At 30.5% G+C, this 27,767-nt stretch overlaps 1 protein-coding gene across 1 annotated transcript; it reads left to right on the forward strand.

Annotated features, from left to right (window-relative positions):
• Positions 1 to 21,847: 21,847 nt before the first annotated feature.
• Positions 21,848 to 27,133, forward strand: LOC129005604 (uncharacterized). The gene has a single exon (XM_054434553.1). It carries the CDS (start codon positions 21,848 to 21,850, stop codon positions 27,131 to 27,133), a length of 5,286 nt encoding a protein of 1,761 aa, XP_054290528.1.
• Positions 27,134 to 27,767: the final 634 nt, after the last annotated feature.

Raw genomic sequence — 27,767 nt, forward strand, 5'->3', positions numbered from 1 at the left:
ATATATAAGTGTATCAAAGTATATCTAAGTGTATCAAAGTGTTTAAAAGTATATCTAAGTGTATAAAAGTATATCTAAGTGTATCAAAGTATATCAAAGTATATCTAAGTGTATCAAATTGTATCAAAGTATATCTGAGTGTATCAAAGTATATCTAAGTGTATAAAAGTATATCAAAGTATATCTAAGTGTATCAAAGTATATCTAAACGTATCAAAATGTATCAAAGTATATCTAAGTGTATCAAAGTATATCTAAGTGTATCAAAGTGTATCAAAGTTTATCTAAGTGTATCAAAGTGTATCAAAGTATATCAAAGTATATCTAAGTGTATCAAAATATATCTAAATGTATCAAAATGTATCAAAGTATATCAAAGTATATCAAAGTGTATCAAAGTATATCTAAGTGTATCAAAGTAAATCTAAGTGTATCAAAGTAAATCTAAGTGTATCAAAGTATATCAAAGTATATCTAAGTGTATCAAAGTATATCTAAATGTATCAAAATGTATCAAATCATATCTAAGTGTATCAAAGTATATCTAAGTGTATCAAAGTGTATCAAAGTATATCTAAGTGTATCAAAGTTTATCTAAGTCTATCAAAGTGTATTAAAGTATATCAAAGTATATCTAAGTATATCTAATTGTATCAAAATGTATCAAAGTATATCTAAGTGTATCAAAGTATATCTAAGTGTATCAAAGTTTATCTAAGTGTATCAAAGTGTATCAAATTAAATCAAAGTATATCTAAGTGTATCAAAGTGTATCTAAGTGTATCTAAGTGTATCAAATTATATCTAAGTGTATCAAAGTTTATCTAAGTGTATCAAAGTATATCAAAGTATATCTAAGTATATCAAAGTATATCTAAGTGTATCAAAGTATATCTAAGTGTATCAAAGTATATCTAAGTTCATCAAAGTATGTCAAAGTATATATAAGTGTATCAAAGTATATCTAAGGGTATCAAAGTGTATCAAAGTATATCAAAGTGTATCAAAGTATATCTAAGTGTATCAAAATAAATCTAAGTGTATCACAGTATATCAAAGTATATCTAAGTGTATCAAAGTATATCTAAGTGTATCAAAGTGTATCAAAGTATATCAAAGTATATCTAAGGGTATCAAAGTATATATAAGTGTATCAACGAATATCAAAGTATATCAAAGTGTATCAAAGTATATCTAAGTGTATTAAAGTAAATCTAAGTGTATCACAGTAAATCTAAGTGTATCAAAGTATATCAATGTATATCTAAGTGTATCAAAGTATATCAAAGTATATCAATGTGTATCAAAGTATATCAAAGTATATCTAAGTGTATCAAAGTGTATCAAAGTATATCTAAGTGTATTAAAGTATATATAAGTGCATCAAAGTATGTCAAAGTATATATAAGTGTATCAAAGTATATCTAAGTGTATCAAAGTGTTTAAAAGTATATCTAAGTGTATAAAAGTATATCTAAGTGTATCAAAGTATATCAAAGTATATCTAAGTGTATCAAAGTGTATCAAAGTATATCTAAGTGTGTCAAAGTATATCTAAGTGTATCAAAGTATATCTAAGTTATTCAAAGTATATTTAAGTGTATCAAAGTAAATCTAAGTGTATCAAAGTAAATCTAAGTGTATCAAAGTATATCAAAGTATATCTATGTGTATCAAAGTATATCTAAATGTATCAAAATGTATCAAAGTATATCTAAGTGTATCAAAGTATATCTAAGTGTATCAAAGTGTATCAAAGTTTATCTAAGTGTATCAAAGTGTATCAAAGTATATCAAAGTATATCTAAGTGTATCAAAGTATATCTAAATGTATCAAAACGTATCAAAGTATATCTAAGTGTATCAAAGTATATCTAAGTGTATCTAAGTGTATCAAAGTATAACTAAGTGTATCAAAGTTTATATAAGTGTATCAAAGTATATCAAAGTATATCTAAGTGTATCAAAGTACTGTATATCTAAGGGTGTCAAAGTATATCAAATTATATCTAAGTGTATCAAAGTATGTCTAAGTGTATCAAAGTTTATCTAAGTGTATCAAAGTGTATCTAAGTATATCAAAGTGTATCAAAGTATATCTAAGTGTATCAAATTATATCTAAGTGTATTAAAGTATATCTAAGTTCATCAAAGTATGTCAAATTATATATAAGTGTATCAAAGTATATCTAAGTGTATCAAAGTGTATCAAAGTATATCAAAGTGTATCAAAGTATATCTAAGTGTATCAAAGTAAATCTAAGTGTATCAAAGTATATCAAAGTATATCTAAGTGTATCAAAGTATATCAAAGTATATCAATGTGTATCAAAGTATATCAAAGTATATCTAAGTGTATCAAAGTGTATCAAAGTATATCTAAATGTATTAAAGTATATCTAAGTGCATCAAAGTATGTCAAAGTATATATAAGTGTATCAAAGTATATCTAAGTGTATCAAAGTGTTTAAAAGTATATCTAAGTGTATAAAAGTATATCTAAGTGTATCAAAGTATATCAAAGTATATCTAAGTGTATCAAAGTGTATCAAAGTATATCTGAGTGTATCAAAGTATATCTAAGGGTGTCAAAGTATATCTGAGTGTATCAAAGTATATCTAAGAGTGTCAAAGTATATCAAAGTATATCTAAGTGTATCAAAGTATATCTAAGTGTATCAAAGTTTATCTAAGTGTATCAAAGTGTATCAAAGTATATCAAAGTATATCTAAGTGTATCAAAGTATATATAAGTGTATCAACGGATATCAAAGTTTATCAAAGTGTATCAAAGTATATCAAAGTGTATCAAAGTATATCTAAGTGTATTAAAGTAAATCTAAGTGTATCAAAGTAAATCTAAGTGTATCAAAGTATATCAATGTATATCTAAGTGTATCAAAGTATATCAAAGTATATCAATGTGTATCAAAGTATATCAAAGTATATCTAAATGTATCAAAGTGTTAAAAAGTATATCTAAGTGTATAAAAGTATATCTAAGTGTATCAAAGTATATCAAAGTATATATAAGTGTATCAAAGTGTATCAAAGTATATCTAAGTGTATCAAAGTATATCTAAGGGTGTCAAAGTATATTTAAGTGTATCAAAGTATATCTAAGTGTGTCAAAGTATATCAAAGTATATCTAAGTCTATCAAAGTGTATTAAAGTATATCAAAGTATATCTAAGTGTATCAAAGTGTATCTAAGTGTATCTAAGTGTATCAAATTATATCTAAGTGTATCAAAGTATATCTTTGTGTATCAAAGTTTATCTAAGTGTATCAAAGTGTATCAAATTATATCAAAGTAGATCTAAGTGTATCAAAGTGTATCTAAGTGTATCTAAGTGTATCAAATTATATCTAAGTGTATCAAAGTTTATCTAAGTGTATCAAAGTATATCAAAGTGTATCAAAGTATATCTAAGTGTATCAAAGTATATCTAAGTGTATCAAAGTATATCTAAGTTCATCAAAGAGAGAGAGAGAGAGAGAGAGAGAGAGAGAAATTCTTTATTTATACACATTATTTTGCAGCAAATACATTAAGAAATAAAAATATCACATGGGTCACAATGACCTGTGCGTGATAGAGTCCTTACTGGCTGCTTCATCAAAATAAAAGTTCTTCACACTTCACTACACATAAAAAAAGAATTAAAAAAAACAATAACTTGGTAAAATAAGCATACAATTTAATTTAATATACAATTATAATTATAACAACCTAACAACCATATACAATGTGCAACTCAATAACTTGGGGAACACATTGCTTGATTACATCTGATGAACAAATTAACTTTTTTTTCAATTCCCAATTTTACTGAGGCGTAGATTCCGTCAAGTAAGAGTGCTGTAGAAGGTACAATAGATAGTCCAGTACTCAGGTGGTTAGGTCTAAACGAGATATTCTGGGCTGATAAGCGACTCTGTATTGTCAAGGCCTATCTCCATCAGCCAATTAGCGATAACCCTCTTATATACACTCAGTGACACTCGCAGGTCCCTAATTTCTGGAGGAATGTTACGCAACAAGCAATTAGCAATGTAAAAGGAATATGTTAAATTGATTGATTTGAGAACTCTTGGTACCCGTAATCCTATCATCACTGAGTTTCTGGTATGATAGTTATGAACTACGGGCGAGGCGATAAGGTCTAAATGAATGTATGAATAAGCTAATAAATCTTTAACATATAGCTGCCTTATTGATAAAAGCTGAGATTCTTTGAACAAATGATCAGTAGAATAACGTCTCGGTTTTCTTAACGCAGCTCTAATTATTGATTTTTGAATTACGAACAAAGGTTCAATTACCGATGAATAAGCCCCTCCCCAAGCTATTGAACCATACTGCAGATAAGATTGAACGTATGCGTAGTAAATTCTTTTAATTTCGTCATGTCGTAAAATTTGACCCAATTGATAAAAAACATAAATCATTTTTCTAAGCTTTGTTTTTAAAAAAAGTATATCTAAGTGTATCAAAGTATATCAAAGTATATCTAAGTGTATTAAAGTGTATCAAAGTATATCTAAGTGTGTCAAAGTATATCAAAGTATATCTAAGTGTATCAAAGTATATCTAAGTTATTCAAAGTATATTTAAGTGTATCAAAGTAAATCTAAGTGTATCAAAGTAAATCTAAGTGTATCAAAGTATATCAAAGTATATCTATGTGTATCAAAGTATATCTAAATGTATCAAAATGTATCAAAGTATATCTAAGTGTATCAAAGTATATCTAAGTGTATCAAAGTGTATCAAAGTTTATCTAAGTGTATCAAAGTGTATCAAAGTATATCAAAGTATATCTAAGTGTATCAAAGTATATCTAAATGTATCAAAACGTATCAAAGTATATCTAAGTGTATCAAAGTATATCTAAGTGTATCTAAGTGTATCAAAGTATAACTAAGTGTATCAAAGTTTATATAAGTGTATCAAAGTATATCAAAGTATATCTAAGTGTATCAGAGTACTGTATATCTAAGGGTGTCAAAGTATATCAAATTATATCTAAGTGTATCAAAGTATGTCTAAGTGTATCAAAGTTTATCTAAGTGTATCAAAGTGTATCTAAGTATATCAAAGTGTATCAAAGTATATCTAAGTGTATCAAATTATATCTAAGTGTATTAAAGTATATCTAAGTTCATCAAAGTATGTCAAATTATATATAAGTGTATCAAAGTATATCTAAGTGTATCAAAGTGTATCAAAGTATATCAAAGTGTATCAAAGTATATCTAAGTGTATCAAAGTAAATCTAAGTGTATCAAAGTATATCAAAGTATATCTAAGTGTATCAAAGTATATCAAAGTATATCAATGTGTATCAAAGTATATCAAAGTATATCTAAGTGTATCAAAGTGTATCAAAGTATATCTAAATGTATTAAAGTATATCTAAGTGCATCAAAGTATGTCAAAGTATATATAAGTGTATCAAAGTATATCTAAGTGTATCAAAGTGTATAAAAGTATATCTAAGTGTATCAAAGTATATCAAAGTATATCTAAGTGTATCAAAGTGTATCAAAGTATATCTGAGTGTATCAAAGTATATCTAAGGGTGTCAAAGTATATCTGAGTGTATCAAAGTATATCTAAGGGTGTCAAAGTATATCAAAGTATATCTAAGTGTATCAAAGTATATCTAAGTGTATCAAAGTTTATCTAAGTGTATCAAAGTGTATCAAAGTATATCAAAGTATATCTAAGTGTATCAAAGTATATATAAGTGTATCAACGGATATCAAAGTTTATCAAAGTGTATCAAAGTATATCAAAGTGTATCAAAGTATATCTAAGTGTATTAAAGTAAATCTAAGTGTATCAAAGTAAATCTAAGTGTATCAAAGTATATCAATGTATATCTAAGTGTATCAAAGTATATCAAAGTATATCAATGTGTATCAAAGTATATCAAAGTATATCTAAATGTATCAAAGTGTTAAAAAGTATATCTAAGTGTATAAAAGTATATCTAAGTGTATCAAAGTATATCAAAGTATATATAAGTGTACCAAAGTGTATCAAAGTATATCTAAGTGTATCAAAGTATATCTAAGGGTGTCAAAGTATATTTAAGTGTATCAAAGTATATCTAAGTGTGTCAAAGTATATCAAAGTATATCTAAGTGTATCAAAGTATATCTAAGTGTATCAAAGTATATCTAAGTGTATCAAAGTGTATCAAAGTATATCAAAGTGTATCAAAGTATATCTAAGTGTATCAAAGTAAATCTAAGTGTATCAAAGTAAATCTAAGTGTATAAAAGTATATCAAAGTATATCTAAGTGTATCAAAGTATATCTAAATGTATCAAAATGTATCAAAGTATATCTAAGTGTATCAAAGTATATCTAAGTGTATCAAAGTGTATCAAAGTTTATCTAAGTGTATCAAAGTGTATCAAAGTATATCAAAGTATATCTAAGTGTATCAAAGTATATCTAAATGTATCAAAATGTATCAAAGTATATCTAAGTGTATCAAAGTATATCTAAGTGTATCAAAGTATAACTAAGTGTATCAAAGTTTATATAAGTGTATCAAAGTATATCTAAGTGTATCAAATTACTGTATATCTAAGGGTGTCAAAGTATATCAAATTATATCTAAGTGTATCAAAGTATATCTAAGTGTATCAAAGTTTATCTAAGTCTATCAAAGTTTATTAAAGTATATCAAAGTATATCTAAGTGTATCAAAGTGTATCTAAGTGTATCTAAGTGTATCAAATTATATCTAAGTGTATCAAAGTATATCTAAGTGTATCAAAGTTTATCTAAGTGTATCAAAGTGTATCAAATTATATCAAAGTATATCTAAGTGTATCAAAGTGTATCTAAGTGTATCTAAGTGTATCAAATTATATCTAAGTGTATCAAAGTTTATCTAAGTGTATCAAAGTATATCAAAGTATATATAAGTGTATCAAAGTATATCTAAGTGTATCAAAGTATATCTAAGTGTATCAAAGTATATATAAGTGTATCAAAATGTATCAAAGTATATTTAAGAGTATCAAAGTATATCTAAATATATCTAAGTGTATAAACTAATATCTAAGTGTATCAAAGTGTATTAAAGTATATCAAAGTGTATCAAAGTATATCTAAGTGTATCAATGTATATCTAAGTGTATCTAAGTGTATCAAAGTATATCTAAGTGTATCAAAGTGTATCTAAGTATATCAAAGTGTATCAAAGTATATCTAAGTGTATCAAAGTATATCTAAGTGTATCAAAGTATATCTAAGTTCATCAAAGAGAGAGAGAGAGAGAGAGAGAGAGAAATTCTTTATTTATACACATTATTTTGCAGCAAATACATTAAGAAATAAAAATATCACATGGGTCACAATGACCTGTGCGTGATAGAGTCCTTACTGGCTGCTTCATCAAAATAAAAGTTCTTCACACTTCACTACACATAAAAAAAGAATTAAAAAAAACAATAACTTGGTAAAATAAGCATACAATTTAATTTAATATACAATTATAATTATAACAACCTAACAACCATATACAATGTGCAACTCAATAACTTGGGGAACACATTGCTTGATTACATCTGATGAACAAATTAACTTTTTTTTCAATTCCCAATTTTACTGAGGCGTAGATTCCGTCAAGTAAGAGTGCTGTAGAAGGTACAATAGATAGTCCAGTACTCAGGTGGTTAGGTCTAAACGAGATATTCTGGGCTGATAAGCGACTCTGTATTGTCAAGGCCTATCTCCATCAGCCAATTAGCGATAACCCTCTTATATACACTCAGTGACACTCGCAGGTCCCTAATTTCTGGAGGAATGTTACGCAACAAGCAATTAGCAATGTAAAAGGAATATGTTAAATTGATTGATTTGAGAACTCTTGGTACCCGTAATCCTATCATCACTGAGTTTCTGGTATGATAGTTATGAACTACGGGCGAGGCGATAAGGTCTAAATGAATGTATGAATAAGCTAATAAATCTTTAACATATAGCTGCCTTATTGATAAAAGCTGAGATTCTTTGAACAAATGATCAGTAGAATAACGTCTCGGTTTTCTTAACGCAGCTCTAATTATTGATTTTTGAATTACGAACAAAGGTTCAATTACCGATGAATAAGCCCCTCCCCAAGCTATTGAACCATACTGCAGATAAGATTGAACGTATGCGTAGTAAATTCTTTTAATTTCGTCATGTCGTAAAATTTGACCCAATTGATAAAAAACATAAATCATTTTTCTAAGCTTTGTTTTTAAAAAAATTATATGGCTTTCCCATTTCAATTTAGAATCCATTATAATGCCCAGGTATTTATACTGCGACACAGTTTCAATAATTTGGCAGTTGCAATCGCTGCCTGCGGTGCCACATGAGTGCAAGGCTAGTCTGAGTTCGGCGGGCGGCTCGCTAGCGGGACGAAGTGCGATAGGCAAACATTTTGTTTTACTGACATTCATTGTTAAAATGTTTTCTGAGAACCATCTTTTTAAAATTTGTAATTCTGATGATGCAATATTAAAAACCTCTTCCCAAGTACGTGCCCTAAAGATTACTGCTGTGTCATCTGCAAACAAGAATATTTTTCCAGAAATATCAATTTTATCTCTGTTATTTATGTAAATTAAAAATAGTAAGGGCCCCATTGTAGAACCTTGAATAATTCCAAAATCTACATTCATTTGATCACTAATTACGTTATTAATTGATACTACTTGAGTCCTATTGCTTAAATAACTTTTAAACCATGCCAGGGCTAAACCCCTTACTCCAAAATATTCTAACTTTTTGAAAAGAATTTTCCTATCAATAGAGTCAAACGCTTTAGCAAGATCTATGAATGCAATTAGTATTTTTTCATTTCTATTCACTGACTCGATTAATGTTTTATTGATAAGAAATAGTGCATCAGTAGTATTTTTACCTTTTCTAAACCCAAACTGTTGTTCTGATAAAATTTCATGTTCATCCAAATAATTTTGGAGTTGAATTTTGACACATTTCTCTAACACTTTAGATAACACACTTAACAATGAGATTGGTCTATAATTATTTTTGTCATTTTTTTGCCCAGACTTATACAGAGGAATTACCTTAGCTATTTTAAATCTGTTTGGAAAAATGCCTGAAGCAATACTCAAGTTAATAAGATGTTTGAGAGGTAGTAAAATGTCTTGCAGATGATTTTTTAGTATTTTGGCTGGAAATTCATCGAACCCGGGAGCAGAACCGCCTCGCATTTCCCTCACACACTCGGCCAACTGACTGTCAGAGACAGGCTCCAGCCGCAGTTCACGCCCCTGTCCTACACTGAACAAAGCATCGTCGACCAGTGGCGGACCCACGGGCGGTGGCAACTCGCTCGCCAACCTACTACCAACACTTGAGAAAAATTCATTAAACGAGTTAGCCACCGCTTCCAAACCCCCTCCACTTGAGTCTGACGGTTGCTGGAAAAGTGAAACAGGAAAATTGCATCTCTTTATATTTGCTCCATTAAATTCATTTATATGTTTCCAAAATAATCTGGGGTTGTCAACAGAGGCTGTTATTTTTTCTCTGTAAAAGTTTTGTTTTGTAGTTTTGATTTTATTTGATAACTGGTTTCTAAAAGCTTGAAATTGAAATTTTAATTGCTCATCAAAAGGTCGGGCTTTAACCAGTTTACTCATTTTATCTCGTTTTCTAATAGCAAATATTAACTCTGTGTTTATCCATGGCTTTAATTTCTTAAATCTAGAGGTGGGTTTTATCACACGCATAGCTTTAAGTTTTAAACTAGAAAATGTGTTTAAAAAAGCGTCACAACAATCATTAACATCCTGATGTGCAAGGACGTGATCCCACGACTGGACCGCCATCAAGCCACTCAGAACACCCGAGTCCAAGTACATGTTGCAGGTTTCAGGTTGAGCTGTAATGTTTTCAAGTTCAATTTTTGCTATAATAGTGTAATGATCAGTTATGTCAGTTGTAAGTACACACGAAGTCAGCTTGTTACAGTCATAGTGTTTGACAAAAATGTGATCAATGCAAGTTTTAGAGTTGTTAACTTCTCTTGTAGGTTTATTTATTAATTCAATAAAACCCGCTGAATACATTATATTTAAGTAAACCTCTTTAAGATTGGTTTGTTTTGACTCTGGTAAAATGTCAATGTTTATATCACCCATGAAAATGTGAGTATTTGAATTGTTGGTAGTAATGCAGTAGGTTTCTAGATCATTTAAAAACAAATCAATATTCATGGATGGGCTACGGTAAACTGTAAGTATGCTGTAATGTTTGGAGTCCAATGTATAGTCAAGTCGTAATCCAGTCGCTTCACCCAGTCTTATCTGTTGCATTGTTCCGCAAAGTTCCGTTTTCAAGTACACAATTACACCGTCGTTTCTGTTCCAGTTGCTGTCTGTATTAAATAGATCGTATCCGTCGATGTGATTCAGTGTATTCAAATCATGGGTCCACGCCTCAGTAAATGCAATACAATCAAATTCAATATTTAGACTTTGTAACAAAATCAATGCGGCATCAATGTTCCTACTGTAACTTCTAATATTTAAATGGATAAATAATAAACCTTTCCCCTCTTTGAAAAAGTTAGATACTTGTATATGGTTTACAAAACTCATGCATTGTATAGTTTTAAAGTTTTCCAAGTCAGTTTCTCTATCTAAGTGAACCATGCTACTATCCTAACCGTGTCTTCCCCAAATTGTATATAATATAGAATAATAATAAAATCACATAAAGCATTTCCTCGCCATGTACTAATTTGAGACATTTAAAAGTTGAATTGACTTAATAAAGGATGCTCAAAACTGCCTTTTTTATTAACAGGGAGCAAAATTACACTAAGCAATATGCATTAGATCGGCGATAAATTGAGACAAATAAAAACTCTAGTATAGTGTTCTATGGACTTTTAGTAAAATTATTTTTACTATTTAACGATCCAACACAAAATTACAACCAAAGTATTTTTCTAAGTACAGTACCTCATTCATGCATGGTTTAAATTGGAGTTAGCTCGAAACACTTAAATAATAAGTTGATTTTAGAGAGAGTTTATAAATACTTAATTATAGGCCTAATACGTGGCAAACAAACTAAAATTGAAAGTAGTAATCATTCCAGGTTATAATTGTATAAAAAATAAAAAATTAAACATTTTGAAACTGCATTAAGTTTGTAAAGAGAGCAGAATTTACTAAATAAATAAATATCCCTATGACAAGCTATGCTTAATAACTTAAAATTTAAACCTTTTTAAGTAATCAACTTATTGATACTTATCTAATACTAACAATTAAAGTGCATTTCAAGTTTGTTTTTTTTCGAACGCATAATACGTTTTTATCGACCTAAGTAATAATAGTAGTAAGAAACAAAAAATAAATTAATAAATAAAATAAATAATAATGTAAATAAATAGCCCTGTGTGTCATAAGCTTGTAAATGTTATATATATATAGTTAAATATGCATGCAAATTGGTTACAACTAAGAATGTAAGAATGCATTATGTAAATACTAATAATGATGCTAACATTACAATTTGTTATAGCAATCAACCTTCGCAGTGAAATATAAACTAATAAATAACTTATAGAAGTGGAAATTAAGCTAGTAAATTTTAATTTCTTTAATAGTTAACTTATGCATGCAAATTTAAAGAAGAGAAAAAAAAAATAAAAAAAAAATAATAAAAAAAAAATAAAAAAAATAATATTGATGATGGACTAAGATAACATTAGTAAGATGAGTTTAGATAGGCTCACTTATTATTTAAGAAGTTGTTCCAGATCTTCCATTGTTCTCAGGAGAGTTGGTCGGCTTCCAGGTTCGGAGTTCCTCTTCCTCGCGAACACCTTGCAGTCCCGTGACCATGCAGAGATTAGCTTCTTGTCGCGGACGGCTTGTCGCGCCTTGCCGAGGATTGCTTTGTTGAACGCTGTTAGGTGGTCATTGATGAAAAAGCTGTAGGACGGCCACGAGTCGCTGAGGGCTGCTCCTGTCATCTTCTGTCGGTTAGCAAAGGCCGCATTCATCCACGCCGTCTTGCACTCCCTGGAGATGAATTTGACAATAATTGCTGGGTTGGGACGTTCAGTTGTCACTGGCAGACGATGTGCTATCGATATATCCCACGAGTTGTATTTGATCTGGATGACCGTTGCAATTTTTGCTATAATCGAATAAAGATTTTCTCCTTTTAAGTAAGGAATTCCCACTATTTCAATGTTATCCCTGCGTGAATATTGTTCCATATTTTGCATGTTAGACTTGATATCACTAACCTCTTTCTTTAATTTAGCGTTTTCACTTTCTAAACTACATATATCATTCTTCCTGTCTTCATTTTCTTTAACTAAATTACCTAACGTTGCTTGCAATGAACAGATCGTGTCATTAACTGTTTTTAACTGACCTTTCACGCCATCAATGTTTGTGTTAACCTGTCCAATCTGGCCGCTGAGGTTGCTCTCCAAGTTGCGAATCAATGTAGTCAGAGCCTCGTTATCTTGGGTTTGCTTACCGCCACTACGTTGAGAAGATTGTTTCACCTCACAAGTATCACACAACCACGCTAGCTTTTGTTGATTGTTAAGTAGTTTATAGTTTTCATCAGATACAACACGTGAACACGCCGGGTGGAACACTTTCTTACACTTTGCACACACGAGAGTATCTTTTTTATCGACAAACACGGATGAACACTTGCCACAGGTCGACATTTCAAGCAAGAAAATATAATTACAAAAAATATAAAATAATCTGTCTATAAAATAATCCGTATTAAACCATGCACATGCACGTAAAAACTGGATGGGGAGACACGGCAGAGGTAGCCTAGATAGTGGAGGTCAGAGTGCAGACGACCTTCCTCGGCGGCATCCAGATAAGAACGAAAGTATGTCAAAGTATGTCAAAGTATATATAAGTGTATCAAAGTATATCTAAGGGTATCAAAGTGTATCAAAGTATATCTAAGTGTATCAAAATAAATCTAAGTGTATCACAGTATATCAAAGTATATCTAAGTGTATCAAAGTATATCAAAGTATATCAATGTGTATCAAAGTATATCAAAGTATATCTGAGTGTATCAAAGTGTATCAAAGTATATCTAAGTGTATTAAAGTATATCTAAGTGCATCAAATTATATCAAAGTATATCTAAGTGTATCAAAGTATATCTAAGTGTATCAAAGTATATCTAAATGTATCAAAATGTATCAAAGTATATCTAAGTGTATCAAAGCATATCTAAGTGTATCAAAGTGTATCAAAGTTTATCTAAGTGTATCAAAGTGTATCAAAGTATATCAAAGTATATCTAAGTGTATCAAAGTATATCTAAATGTATCAAAACGTATCAAAGTATATCTAAGTGTTTTAAAGTATATCTAAGTGTATCTAAGTGTATCAAAGTATAACTAAGTGTATCAAAGTTTATATAAGTGTATCAAAGTATATCAAAGTATATCTAAGTGTATCAAAGTACTGTATATCTAAGGGTGTCAAAGTATATCAAATTATATCTAAGTGTATCAAAGTATGTCTAAGTGTATCAAAGTTTATCTAAGTGTATCAAAGTGTATCTAAGTATATCAAAGTGTATCAAAGTATATCTAAGTGTATCAAAGTATATCTAAGTGTATCAAAGTATATATAAGTGTATCAAAGTATATCTAAGTGTATCAAAGTGTATCAAAGTGTATCAAAGTATATCTAAGTGTATCAAAGTAAATCTAAGTGTATCAAAGTATATCAAAGTATATCTAAGTGTATCAAAGTATATCAAAGTATATCAATGTGTATCAAAGTATATCAAAGTATATCTAAGTGTATCAAAGTGTATCAAAGTATATCTAAGTGTATTAAAGTATATCTAAGTGCATCAAAGTATGTCAAAGTATATATAAGTGTATCAAAGTATATCTAAGTGTATCAAAGTGTTTAAAAGTATATCTAAGTGTATAAAAGTATATCTAAGTGTATCAAAGTATATCAAAGTATATCTAAGTGTATCAAAGTATATCTAAGTGTATCAAAGTATATCTAAGGGTGTCAAAGTATATCTAAGTGTATCAAAGTATATCTAAGGGTGTCAAAGTATATCAAAGTATATCTAAGTGTATCAAAGTATATCTAAGTGTATTAAAGTATATCTAAGTGCATCAAAGTATGTCAAAGTATATATAAGTGTATCAAAGTATATCTAAGTGTATCAAAGTGTTAAAAAGTATATCTAAGTGTATAAAAGTATATCTAAGTGTATCAAAGTATATCTAAATGTATCAAAATGTATCAAAGTATATCTAAGTGTATCAAAGTATATCTAAGGGTGTCAAAGTATATTTAAGTGTATCAAAGTATATCTAAGTGTATCAAAGTGTATCAAAGTATATCAAAGTGTATCAAAGTATATCTAAGTGTATCAAAGTAAATCTAAGTGTATCAAAGTATATCAAAGTATATCTAAGTGTATCAAAGTATATCAAAGTATATCAATGTGTATCAAAGTATATCAAAGTATATCTAAGTGTATCAAAGTGTATCAAAGTATATCTAAGTGTATTAAAGTATATCTAAGTGCATCAAAGTATGTCAAAGTATATATAAGTGTATCATAGTATATCTAAGTGTATCAAAGTGATTAAAAGTATATCTAAGTGTATAAAAGTATATCTAAGTGTATCAAAGTATATCAAAGTATATCTAAGTGTATCAAAGTATATCTAAGTGTATCAAAGTATATCTAAGGGTGTCAAAGTATATCTAAGTGTATCAAAGTATATCTAAGGGTGTCAAAGTATATCAAAGTATATCTAAGTGTATCAAAGTATATCTAAGTGTATTAAAGTATATCTAAGTGCATCAAAGTATGTCAAAGTATATATAAGTGTATCAAAGTATATCTAAGTGTATCAAAGTGTTAAAAAGTATATCTAAGTGTATAAAAGTATATCTAAGTGTATCAAAGTATATCAAAGTATATATAAGTGTATCAAAGTATATCTAAGTGTATCAAAGTATATCTAAGGGTGTCAAAGTATATTTAAGTGTATCAAAGTATATCTAAGTGTGTCAAAGTATATCAAAGTATATCTAAGTGTATCAAAGTATATCTAAGTGTATCAAAGTATATCTAAGTGTATCAAAGTGTATCAAAGTATATCAAAGTGTATCAAAGTATATGTAAGTGTATCAAAGTAAATCTAAGTGTATCAAAGTAAATCTAAGTGTATAAAAGTATATCAAAGTATATCTAAGTGTATCAAAGTATATCTAAATGTATCAAAATGTATCAAAGTATATCTAAGTGTATCAAAGTATATCTAAGTGTATCAAAGTGTATCAAAGTTTATCTAAGTGTATCAAAGTGTATCAAAGTGTATCAAAGTATATCTAAGTGTATCAAAGTAAATCTAAGTGTATCAAAGTGTATCAAAGTATATCTAAGTGTATTAAAGTATATCTAAGTGCATCAAATTATATCAAAGTATATCTAAGTGTATCAAAGTATATCTAAGTGTATCAAAGTATATCTAAATGTATCAAAATGTATCAAAGTATATATAAGTGTATCAAAGTATATCTAAGTGTATCAAAGTGTATCAAAGTTTATCTAAGTGTATCAAAGTGTATCAAAGTATATCAAAGTATATCTAAGTGTATCAAAGTATATCTAAATGTATCAAAACGTATCAAAGTATATCTAAGTGTATCAAAGTATATCTAAGTGTATCTAAGTGTATCAAAGTATAACTAAGTGTATCAAAGTTTATCTAAGTGTATCAAAGTGTATCTAAGTATATCAAAGTGTATCAAAGTATATCTAAGTGTATCAAAGTATATCTAAGTGTATCAAAGTATATATAAGTGTATCAAAGTATATCTAAGTGTATCAAAGTGTATCAAAGTATATCAAAGTGTATCAAAGTATATCTAAGTGTATCAAAGTGTATCAAAGTATATCAAAGTGTATCAAAGTATATCTAAGTGTGATTAAGCATCTTTTTATTTAATTAAAAATAAGTAGATTTTATTTTATTGTATTTAAAAAAAATATTCATTTTATCTTAATAACTCAATTTGTAGTTTCATAAATATTTAAAACTTTGTATTCCATTTGTTAGAATAATTCTCATGAAATGGTTTCATTCATTCATTGTAGTTAGTTAAGTAAATCACTCATAGATAGGGTAAGCTGCCAGGTTGGGTACAATGGTCATGCTGGACGGTCTCAACGGTTGCTTCAGTGGTCAGAGTGTGGACAGAGACAGACAGAATGTGACATGTGTTTTGTGCTTGGACTGAAGAGAAGATTTTTCACCATGTAGTCGTGAGTCAGACATTTATAGACATTAATTGCAAGGGTCGTCAGTATCCCTTTCTCATTATTAATTAATTTTCCAAGGGTCAGCAGTATCCCTTTAATTTTAACAAACTTTTATATTCAGTGTGCTGTACACAATTGTGCAATCCTGAACAAGCTCCAATACAGTACAGTAGTCACTGATTGAGGCTAATAGAGCCACTGCAGCTCAATTCTTCAATCCATCTGTGGTCTAGTGGTCAGAGCATTGGACTTACAATCTCACAGTCCCGGGTTCCATCCTACCTGGCAGCAATATCTTTTTGCTCTTTTAAAAATTGTTTAAATATCAATTGTAACATTTTATTTTCATTTAAGGGTTATTTCATTTTATTTGTAAGCATAGGCTAATGGTTATTTTCTTTAATACATTTCATTTTGTCATAAATTGTGTTTTGTTATTTTTCACAGCAATCAAGTCTCAGGAATTAGCATAAAATTTCATAAGAGGTTAGAGTTAGGATTTTATTGTTTTAAAAGACCTTAAATTTCCTCTTTGGCTTCAACAAAGTGTATCAAAGTAAATCTAAGTGTATCAAAGTATATCAAAGTATATCTAAGTGTATCAAAGTATATCAAAGTATATCAATGTGTATCAAAGTATATCAAAGTATATCTAAGTGTATCAAAGTGTATCAAAGTATATCTAAGTGTATTAAAGTATATCTAAGTGCATCAAAGTATGTCAAAGTATATATAAGTGTATCAAAGTATATCTAAGTGTATCAAAGTGTTTAAAAGTATATCTAAGTGTATAAAAGTATATCTAAGTGTATCAAAGTATATCAAAGTATATATAAGTGTATCAAAGTATATCTAAGGGTGTCAAAGTATATTTAAGTGTATCAAAGTATATCTAAGTGTATCAAAGTGTATCAAAGTATATCAAAGTGTATCAAAGTATATCTAAGTGTATCAAAGTAAATCTAAGTGTATCAAAGTATATCAAAGTATATCTAAGTGTATCAAAGTATATCAAAGTATATCAATGTGTATCAAAGTATATCAAAGTATATCTAAGTGTATCAAAGTGTATCAAAGTATATCTAAGTGTATTAAAGTATATCTAAGTGCATCAAAGTATGTCAAAGTATATATAAGTGTATCAAAGTATATCTAAGTGTATCAAAGTGTTAAAAAGTATATCTAAGTGTATAAAAGTATATCTAAGTGTATCAAAGTATATCTAAATGTATCAAAATGTATCAAAGTATATCTAAGTGTATCAAAGTATATCTAAGGGTGTCAAAGTATATTTAAGTGTATCAAAGTATATCTAAGTGTATCAAAGTGTATCAAAGTATATCAAAGTGTATCAAAGTATATCTAAGTGTATCAAAGTAAATCTAAGTGTATCAGAGTATATCAAAGTATATCTAAGTGTATCAAAGTATATCAAAGTATATCAATGTGTATCAAAGTATATCAAAGTATATCTAAGTGTATCAAAGTGTATCAAAGTATATCTAAGTGTATTAAAGTATATCTAAGTGCATCAAAGTATGTCAAAGTATATATAAGTGTATCATAGTATATCTAAGTGTATCAAAGTGATTAAAAGTATATCTAAGTGTATAAAAGTATATCTAAGTGTATCAAAGTATATCAAAGTATATCTAAGTGTATCAAAGTATATCTAAGTGTATCAAAGTATATCTAAGGGTGTCAAAGTATATCTAAGTGTATCAAAGTATATCTAAGGCAGTCAAAGTATATCAAAGTATATCTAAGTGTATCAAAGTATATCTAAGTGTATTAAAGTATATCTAAGTGCATCAAAGTATGTCAAAGTATATATAAGTGTATCAAAGTATATCTAAGTGTATCAAAGTGTTAAAAAGTATATCTAAGTGTATAAAAGTATATCTAAGTGTATCAAAGTATATCAAAGTATATATAAGTGTATCAAAGTATATCTAAGTGTATCAAAGTATATCTAAGGGTGTCAAAGTATATTTAAGTGTATCAAAGTATATCTAAGTGTGTCAAAGTATATCAAAGTATATCTTAGTGTATCAAAGTATATCTAAGTGTATCAAAGTATATCTAAGTGTATCAAAGTGTATCAAAGTATATCAAAGTGTATCAAAGTATATGTAAGTGTATCAAAGTAAATCTAAGTGTATCAAAGTAAATCTAAGTGTATAAAAGTATATCAAAGTATATCTAAGTGTATCAAAGTATATCTAAATGTATCAAAATGTATCAAAGTATATCTAAGTGTATCAAAGTATATCTAAGTGTATCAAAGTGTATCAAAGTTTATCTAAGTGTATCAAAGTGTATCAAAGTGTATCAAAGTATATCTAAGTGTATCAAAGTAAATCTAAGTGTATCAAAGTGTATCAAAGTATATCTAAGTGTATTAAAGTATATCTAAGTGCATCAAATTATATCAAAGTATATCTAAGTGTATCAAAGTATATCTAAGTGTATCAAAGTATATCTAAATGTATCAAAATGTATCAAAGTATATCTAAGTGTATCAAAGTATATCTAAGTGTATCAAAGTGTATCAAAGTTTATCTAAGTGTATCAAAGTGTATCAAAGTATATCAAAGTATATCTAAGTGTATCAAAGTATATCTAAATGTATCAAAACGTATCAAAGTATATCTAAGTGTATCAAAGTATATCTAAGTGTATCTAAGTGTATCAAAGTATAACTAAGTGTATCAAAGTTTATCTAAGTGTATCAAAGTGTATCTAAGTATATCAAAGTGTATCAAAGTATATCTAAGTGTATCAAAGTATATCTAAGTGTATCAAAGTATATATAAGTGTATCAAAGTATATCTAAGTGTATCAAAGTGTATCAAAGTATATCAAAGTGTATCAAAGTATATCTAAATGTATCAAAGTGTATCAAAGTATATCAAAGTGTATCAAAGTATATCTAAGTGTATCAAAGTAAATCTAAGTGTATCAAAGTATATCAAAGTATATCTAAGTGTATCAAAGTATATCAAAGTATATCAATGTGTATCAAAGTATATCAAAGTATATCTAAGTGTATCAAAGTGTATCAAAGTATATCTAAGTGTATTAAAGTATAGCTAAGTGCATCAAAGTATGTCAAAGTATATATAAGTGTATCAAAGTATATCTAAGTGTATCAAAGTGTTTAAAAGTATATCTAAGTGTATAAAAGTATATCTAAGTGTATCAAAGTATATCAAAGTATATATAAGTGTATCAAAGTATATCTAAGGGTGTCAAAGTATATTTAAGTGTATCAAAGTATATCTATTGATCAAAGTGTATCAAAGTATATCAAAGTGTATCAAAGTATATCTAAGTGTATCAAAGTAAATCTAAGTGTATCAAAGTATATCAAAGTATATCTAAGTGTATCAAAGTATATCAAAGTATATCAATGTGTATCAAAGTATATCAAAGTATATCTAAGTGTATCAAAGTGTATCAAAGTATATCTAAGTGTATCAAAGTGTTTAAAAGTATATCTAAGTGTATAAAAGTATATCTAAGTGTATCAAAGTATATCAAAGTATATCTAAGTGTATCAAAGTATATCTAAGTGTATCAAAGTATATCTAAGGGTGTCAAAGTATATCTAAGTGTATCAAAGTATATCTAAGGGTGTCAAAGTATATCAAAGTATATCTAAGTGTATCAAAGTATATCTAAGTGTATTAAAGTATATCTAAGTGCATCAAAGTATGTCAAAGTATATATAAGTGTATCAAAGTATATCTAAGTGTATCAAAGTGTTAAAAAGTATATCTAAGTGTATAAAAGTATATCTAAGTGTATCAAAGTATATCAAAGTATATATAAGTGTATCAAAGTATATCTAAGTGTATCAAAGTATATCTAAGGGTGTCAAAGTATATTTAAGTGTATCAAAGTATATCTAAGTGTGTCAAAGTATATCAAAGTATATCTAAGTGTATCAAAGTATATCTAAGTGTATCAAAGTATATCTAAGTGTATCAAAGTATATCTAAGTGTATCAAAGTATATCTAAGTGTATCAAAGTGTATAAAAGTATATCTAAGTGTATCAAAGTATATCAAAGTATATCTAAGTGTATCAAAGTGTATCAAAGTATATCTGAGTGTATCAAAGTATATCTAAGGGTGTCAAAGTATATCTGAGTGTATCAAAGTATATCTAAGGGTGTCAAAGTATATCAAAGTATATCTAAGTGTATCAAAGTATATCTAAGTGTATCAAAGTTTATCTAAGTGTATCAAAGTGTATCAAAGTATATCAAAGTATATCTAAGTGTATCAAAGTATATATAAGTGTATCAACGGATATCAAAGTTTATCAAAGTGTATCAAAGTATATCAAAGTGTATCAAAGTATATCTAAGTGTATTAAAGTAAATCTAAGTGTATCAAAGTAAATCTAAGTGTATCAAAGTATATCAATGTATATCTAAGTGTATCAAAGTATATCAAAGTATATCAATGTGTATCAAAGTATATCAAAGTATATCTAAATGTATCAAAGTGTTAAAAAGTATATCTAAGTGTATAAAAGTATATCTAAGTGTATCAAAGTATATCAAAGTATATATAAGTGTACCAAAGTGTATCAAAGTATATCTAAGTGTATCAAAGTATATCTAAGGGTGTCAAAGTATATTTAAGTGTATCAAAGTATATCTAAGTGTGTCAAAGTATATCAAAGTATATCTAAGTGTATCAAAGTATATCTAAGTGTATCAAAGTATATCTAAGTGTATCAAAGTGTATCAAAGTATATCAAAGTGTATCAAAGTATATCTAAGTGTATCAAATTAAATCTAAGTGTATCAAAGTAAATCTAAGTGTATAAAAGTATATCAAAGTATATCTAAGTGTATCAAAGTATATCTAAATGTATCAAAATGTATCAAAGTATATCTAAGTGTATCAAAGTATATCTAAGTGTATCAAAGTGTATCAAAGTTTATCTAAGTGTATCAAAGTGTATCAAAGTATATCAAAGTATATCTAAGTGTATCAAAGTATATCTAAATGTATCAAAATGTATCAAAGTATATCTAAGTGTATCAAAGTATATCTAAGTGTATCAAAGTATAACTAAGTGTATCAAAGTTTATATAAGTGTATCAAAGTATATCTAAGTGTATCAAATTACTGTATATCTAAGGGTGTCAAAGTATATCAAATTATATCTAAGTGTATCAAAGTATATCTAAGTGTATCAAAGTTTATCTAAGTCTATCAAAGTTTATTAAAGTATTTTCATAAGATGTATTTTGTTCATTTAATGTTTCATTGCAGGTCAGCACTTACAATCTGTTTTCAATCGTTTATAACTAATTGAATGGTTTCATACTAATGCACTTTTCAGTAGGTAGGTCTACTATTGTACAAGCTGTTTAATCATACTACAGCCGAACTAAATTCATATTTTTTTTTTCATTCATTTTCTATTTTCCTTTGAACCCAAAACCTATCCCAGTCCAAAAACATGGATGCCGAAGAGTTCAAACGCAAGGCTACCACTTTGAAGAGGAAATTAGTAGATAGTTTCAAGGAAGTTCAAGTAATAAATGAAAAGGGCAGAGCAGCACTCAACAATAAGGACCAACATAATTCCTTCAAGGGCATGTTTAAGGTTCTTGAGAAATATTATTCAAGATTTGAAAATATTTGGGATGAGCTCACAGACCTGTATGAAACTGAGAAGTCTACTGGGAAACAAACCTTTCCTCAAGAAGATGACCTAACAATGCAAACTAAAGCTAAACGTTACTACTATGAAGCACACACTTCACATGAAACTATTCTCTCAGAGGTTAGCACTACTTCATCAAGGCAGAGTATGGGACTTAATGAATCTTTGTCACCAGAAGCCAGAAGCAATAAACATTTGCCTCGCATCAATCTTCCACACTTCAATGGCCAGATTACGAATTGGCCCAAGTTTCGAGATGCCTTCACTTCCATTATCCATAATGATGCCTTGTTATCAAAAATGGAGAAATTTCACTATCTCGTCTCTTCTTTAGGGGGAACTGCCTCTGCAGTGATAAGACATCTTCCTTTGGTTGACGATAACTATGATATTGCCTGGAAGGCTTTAAATGAAACTTTCAATAACAAGCGAATGCTTGCTTCAAATTACCTCAATCAATTGATGGCATTCAAACCACAACAGGGGAAGACAACTGTAGATTCACTTCAGTCATTCCTTTCTCAAATTTCAGATAATATTGCTGCATTTAAACTTTTGAAAATACCTGACGAAGGTGACTTCATTCTGTTTCATATAGCAGTTAGGCTGTTGGATCATACAACTCGAGAGCAATTTGAGTTGCAGCATAAAGGAAAAGATTTTCCTGTTTTCAATGATTTGACTAAATTTCTCCGTGAACGCTCTCTAGCTCTTCAGTTGGCTGGAGGAAACACACAACAATTGGAGATAAGGCCATCCACTTCTGGGAAGAATAGTGGGAGCTTCAAACCATCAAATAGTCGTAACTTGAAGACTTCACTCATATCCAGCTCTTTGCCTAAATCTTCGGCTAACTCCGACAGCAATGATGTATGCTTCATATGCCAAAGGGGGTCTCATGCTCTATTCAAATGCAATAAATTTGCTGATGCATCAGTTGATGATAGACATAAAATGTTAAAGTCTTGGCGTGGATGTAGAAACTGCCTGTCATACTATCACTCAACCAATAGATGCAATTCTAAATGGTCTTGCAAGGTCTGCAAGAAGAGGCATAATTCACTTTTGCATCTACCCGTTCCTGATAGCAACACAACCTCATTGGAACATGAAGATATAACCGCAATCAAGGCTAATGTTGTGAATCCACCAGATTCTTCATTAACAGCAACCCTGCCTGAACAAAGTCAAGTCTTGTTGGGTACAGTTGTTGCTGAAATTCAGGATGTTCATGGCAACTTCACTCAAGTGAGACTCGTAGTGGACTCAGGTAGTCAGCACTCATTCATCACAAAGAAATGTGCAAATAAACTTGGCTTGATAATTAAATCATTCCCTCACAAAATCAGTGCTATTGGCCAGACAGTTTTTAATGGCACTAAGGGCAAAGTACGCTGTCACCTTAAACCACGCAACTTGCAGTCACCTATTGTTGAAACTGAAGCAATAGTCGTAAATAACATTACATCTCACTTACCTAATTTTGTCATGCCCTCCAATATTTGGAAAAATTACGCTACCTTTGACTTAGCTGACCCTAAGTTTTGGCAACCAGGTCCTGTGGATTTTCTGCTGGGATCAGATTTGTTCTCAGATATTTGGGATGGATCCACCGTGACAGTACAAGACAACCAGCCAAGGCTCTTTTCTTCTATATTTGGTTATATAGTCATAGGACGAGTTTCTGGAACTTGTTTATTATCTATTGATGGTAACAACTCCTTCTTCACTGTTAACAACGAAGCTAATGACTTGAGACAACAGATCCAACGCTTTTGGGAACTTGAAGAGCCCCATACTGACATTTGTTTCACAAACCCTGAAGACGAAGCATGTGAAGCTCATTTCAAGAACACCCACTTCAGGATGGACGATGGTCAATATGTTGTACGCCTACCTTTCAAGACGCCTAGTCCACAATTAGGAAATTTTGAAGGAACATCACTGAAGAGATTCTACAATCTTGAAGAAAAACTTATTAAAGACAAGAATTTGATGTCAGAGTATTATGATTTCATGAAAGACTATCAAGATTTGGGTCACATGAATGTCACAACTTCCCCTTCAAAGTATGTCATTCCTCACCACTGTGTGGTAAAAGAGGATAGAGGCAAAACAAAATTACGTGTTGTCTTTGACGCTTCTGCTCAGTCATCGCCCTTTCCTTCTTTGAACAGCCAACTCATGGTGGGTGCAAAGCTGCAACAAGACATTAGGGACATTCTTCTGAGATTTCGTTTGCACCCAGTTGTCTTCGTGGCTGATATTGTCAAAATGTATCGGCAAATTTTGGTTGACCCGCAGGACAGGTCTTACCAACACATTTATTGGAGATTTAATCCAGCAGACCCAATAAAAAAGTATGAATTGTGCACTGTCACATATGGATTGACTTCTGCACCCTTTCTAGCACTTAGAGTTATGAAGCAACTCGCTTTAGACGAAGGCGAGAACCATCCAAGAGCTGCTCAAGCTATATCGCAGGATATGTATGTGGATGATATAGTGACTGGCACATCTTCACTGAATGAAGCTTTGAAGCTTCAACAAGAAGCTATCCAATTATTAGAAAAAGGACACTTTTCACTAAGTAAATGGGCAAGTAACCAAGAAGAACTTTTAAAAGTGGCCAATTCAGGACAACAAGCAGACTCAGTCAACTTCTCTTCAAACGAAGACTCTAGTGTGAAGATATTAGGACTTCATTGGGATCCAACAAATGATGTCTTCATTTTTAAGCTTCAGGACTTCTCTCCAGCATCTACCAAGCGATCTATCCTATCTACTGTTGCTAAAATATATGACCCTTTAGGATTCCTGGCACCAGTCACATTTTTAGCCAAAGGGATCATGCAGGAGTTATGGAAGCTTGGCTTGAATTGGGATGAAGAAATACCCTTTCATCTTAAATCAGTTTGGGAAGAGTTCATCAAACAGCTTAGGAATTTGTCAGACCTCACCATACCAAGACTAGTTGTACCCAACAAACCCCTTTCTTATCAACTAGTGGGATTTTCAGACGCATCAGCACAAGGATACTGTGCTACACTGTATCTCAGAGTTGTCAGTGAGGACCAAATATCCACACACCTTCTCATCGCTAAAACTAAATTAGCACCAATCAAAACTGTCTCTATACCCCGTCTTGAATTGTGTGGGGCACATCTTTTAGCTAGACTTCATTCTTCAGTATCCAAGATGTTTTCTCTAAATACTGCAATCAAGTTTGAAGATCCAGTCTTCTTTACCGATGCATCAATTGTATTGAGTTGGCTCCATATGCCACTATACAAGCTCAAGGTTTTCATCTCAAATAGAGTGTCACAAATTACAGAGCTCACATCGTTGTCATGTTGGCGACATGTACGTACAAGTGAAAATCCAAGTGATTGTGGATCAAGAGGATTGTCTGTCGAAAAGCTCAAGAACAACAGTTTATGGTGGCATGGTCCCCAATGGCTATGTCAACATGCAGAAGAATGGCCGAAATCAAATGTGGACCTGACATTACAAACTGAACTCCCAGACCTGAAGATTGAACACACTACATTGATGTCTACTGACTCAGAACCTCTCATCATAACCTTCATCTCATCACAATCATCATATTACAAGATCTTGACAGCAATTGCTTGGTGGAAAAGATTTATAACTAATGCAATGGCAAAAATAAATTCTGGTCAAATTCGCATCGGTCCACTACACCCTTCTGAAATGAGGGAAGCTTTAATTTATGTAGTGAATAAGCTTCAGTCACACTACATATTTCAAGACGACACTTGCAACAAGGGAGAAATAGCCAATTCCAAGTTTTCCAACCTCTCTCCATTCTTCGATGAAAATGGCACCCTTAGAGTTGGCGGAAGACTAAACAGAGCTTCACTCCCTTCCAATCAACGACATCCTATTCTGCTGCCAAAGTGTCACTTCACTACTTTGCTTGTGGACTATTATCATAAGCTGTATTTACACCCAGGACCTGGTCTCTTGCAAGCATTAATTCAGCTTCGATTCTGGATACCTGCATTACGAAGTCTCGTTCGTCATCGCACATTCAAGTGTTTGACTTGCTACAAAGACAAGGCAAAGAACCTCACACCCAGAATGGCTGATCTTCCTCCATCAAGAGTAAATCCGAGTAGAGCCTTTCTTCATGTAGGTATTGATTTTGCTGGTCCATTCCCAATGAGAGAATCTCAACGAAGGAAAGCGGCAGTCACTAAAGCCTACCTTTGTGTCTTTGTATGTATGGCTACCAAAGCCGTTCATTTGGAAATCGTCAGTGCGCTGAGTACAGATGCATTTCTGGCTGCTCTCAATAGATTTATTGGTCGCAGGGGACTCCCCGAACAGTGTTACTCAGACTGTGGCACAAATTTTCAGGGAGCTGCTAACAAGTTGAGAGAGTTTGGGTCTTGGTATCGCCAACAGTCAACTCAAGAGGACATACTTCATCAAGCAACCAAATTGGAAATAAAGTGGAACTTTAATCCTCCTTCAGCACCCCACTTCGGAGGTCTCTGGGAAGCTGCCGTGAAGTCAGCGAAGACACTTCTCCGAAGAGTGGCAGGTGACACACCACTCACATATGAGGAGCTCACAACTTGGTTTATCAGAATTGAAGCTGTTTTAAACTCCAGACCTTTATGTCCGTTGTCTTCATCTCCTGAAGAAACTGAGTTCCTATCACCTGGCCATTTTTTGATTGGGACATCACTCCTTGCCACCCCTGAACCGTCACTTTTAGATACTAAAGTATCATCTTTATCTCGTTGGCAATTGCTGCTAAGAATGACTCAACACTTCTGGCAAAGATGGAGGGTTGAATACCTTACGTTCCTACAAAAGAGGAACAAATGGACCAAGAACTATGAGAATGCAAAAGTAGGCGATCTTGTCTTGCTAAAAGAGCCAAATGCCCCTGTTCTTCAATGGCCTTTGGCGAGAATTACACACGTGCACCCAGGTGAAGACGGTATTGTCAGAGTTTTGACAGTAAAGTGTGGACGTTCTGAGTTGAGAAGACCTGCAGTCAAAGTTGTTCCTCTCCTTCCCCTCCATACCAGTCACTTTGATTAAGTACCAAAATCAGTAGAAATTTCTTTGGAAATTTCGGTGGGGAGTATGATTAAGCATCTTTTTATTTAATTAAAAATAAGTAGATTTTATTTTATTGTATTTAAAAAAAATATTCATTTTATCTTAATAACTCAATTTGTAGTTTCATAAATATTTAAAACTTTGTATTCCATTTGTTAGAATAATTCTCATGAAATGGTTTCATTCATTCATTGTAGTTAGTTAAGTAAATCACTCATAGATAGGGTAAGCTGCCAGGTTGGGTACAATGGTCATGCTGGACGGTCTCAACGGTTGCTTCAGTGGTCAGAGTGTGGACAGAGACAGACAGAATGTGACATGTGTTTTGTGCTTGGACTGAAGAGAAGATTTTTCACCATGTAGTCGTGAGTCAGACATTTATAGACATTAATTGCAAGGGTCGTCAGTATCCCTTTCTCATTATTAATTAATTTTCCAAGGGTCAGCAGTATCCCTTTAATTTTAACAAACTTTTATATTCAGTGTGCTGTACACAATTGTGCAATCCTGAACAAGCTCCAATACAGTACAGTAGTCACTGATTGAGGCTAATAGAGCCACTGCAGCTCAATTCTTCAATCCATCTGTGGTCTAGTGGTCAGAGCATTGGACT

The sequence above is a fragment of the Macrosteles quadrilineatus genome, unplaced genomic scaffold (assembly GCF_028750875.1).
Source record: "Macrosteles quadrilineatus isolate MER2022 unplaced genomic scaffold, UCM_ALF_1.0 Scaffold_26__1_contigs__length_1644609, whole genome shotgun sequence".
NCBI lineage: Eukaryota > Metazoa > Arthropoda > Insecta > Hemiptera > Cicadellidae > Macrosteles > Macrosteles quadrilineatus.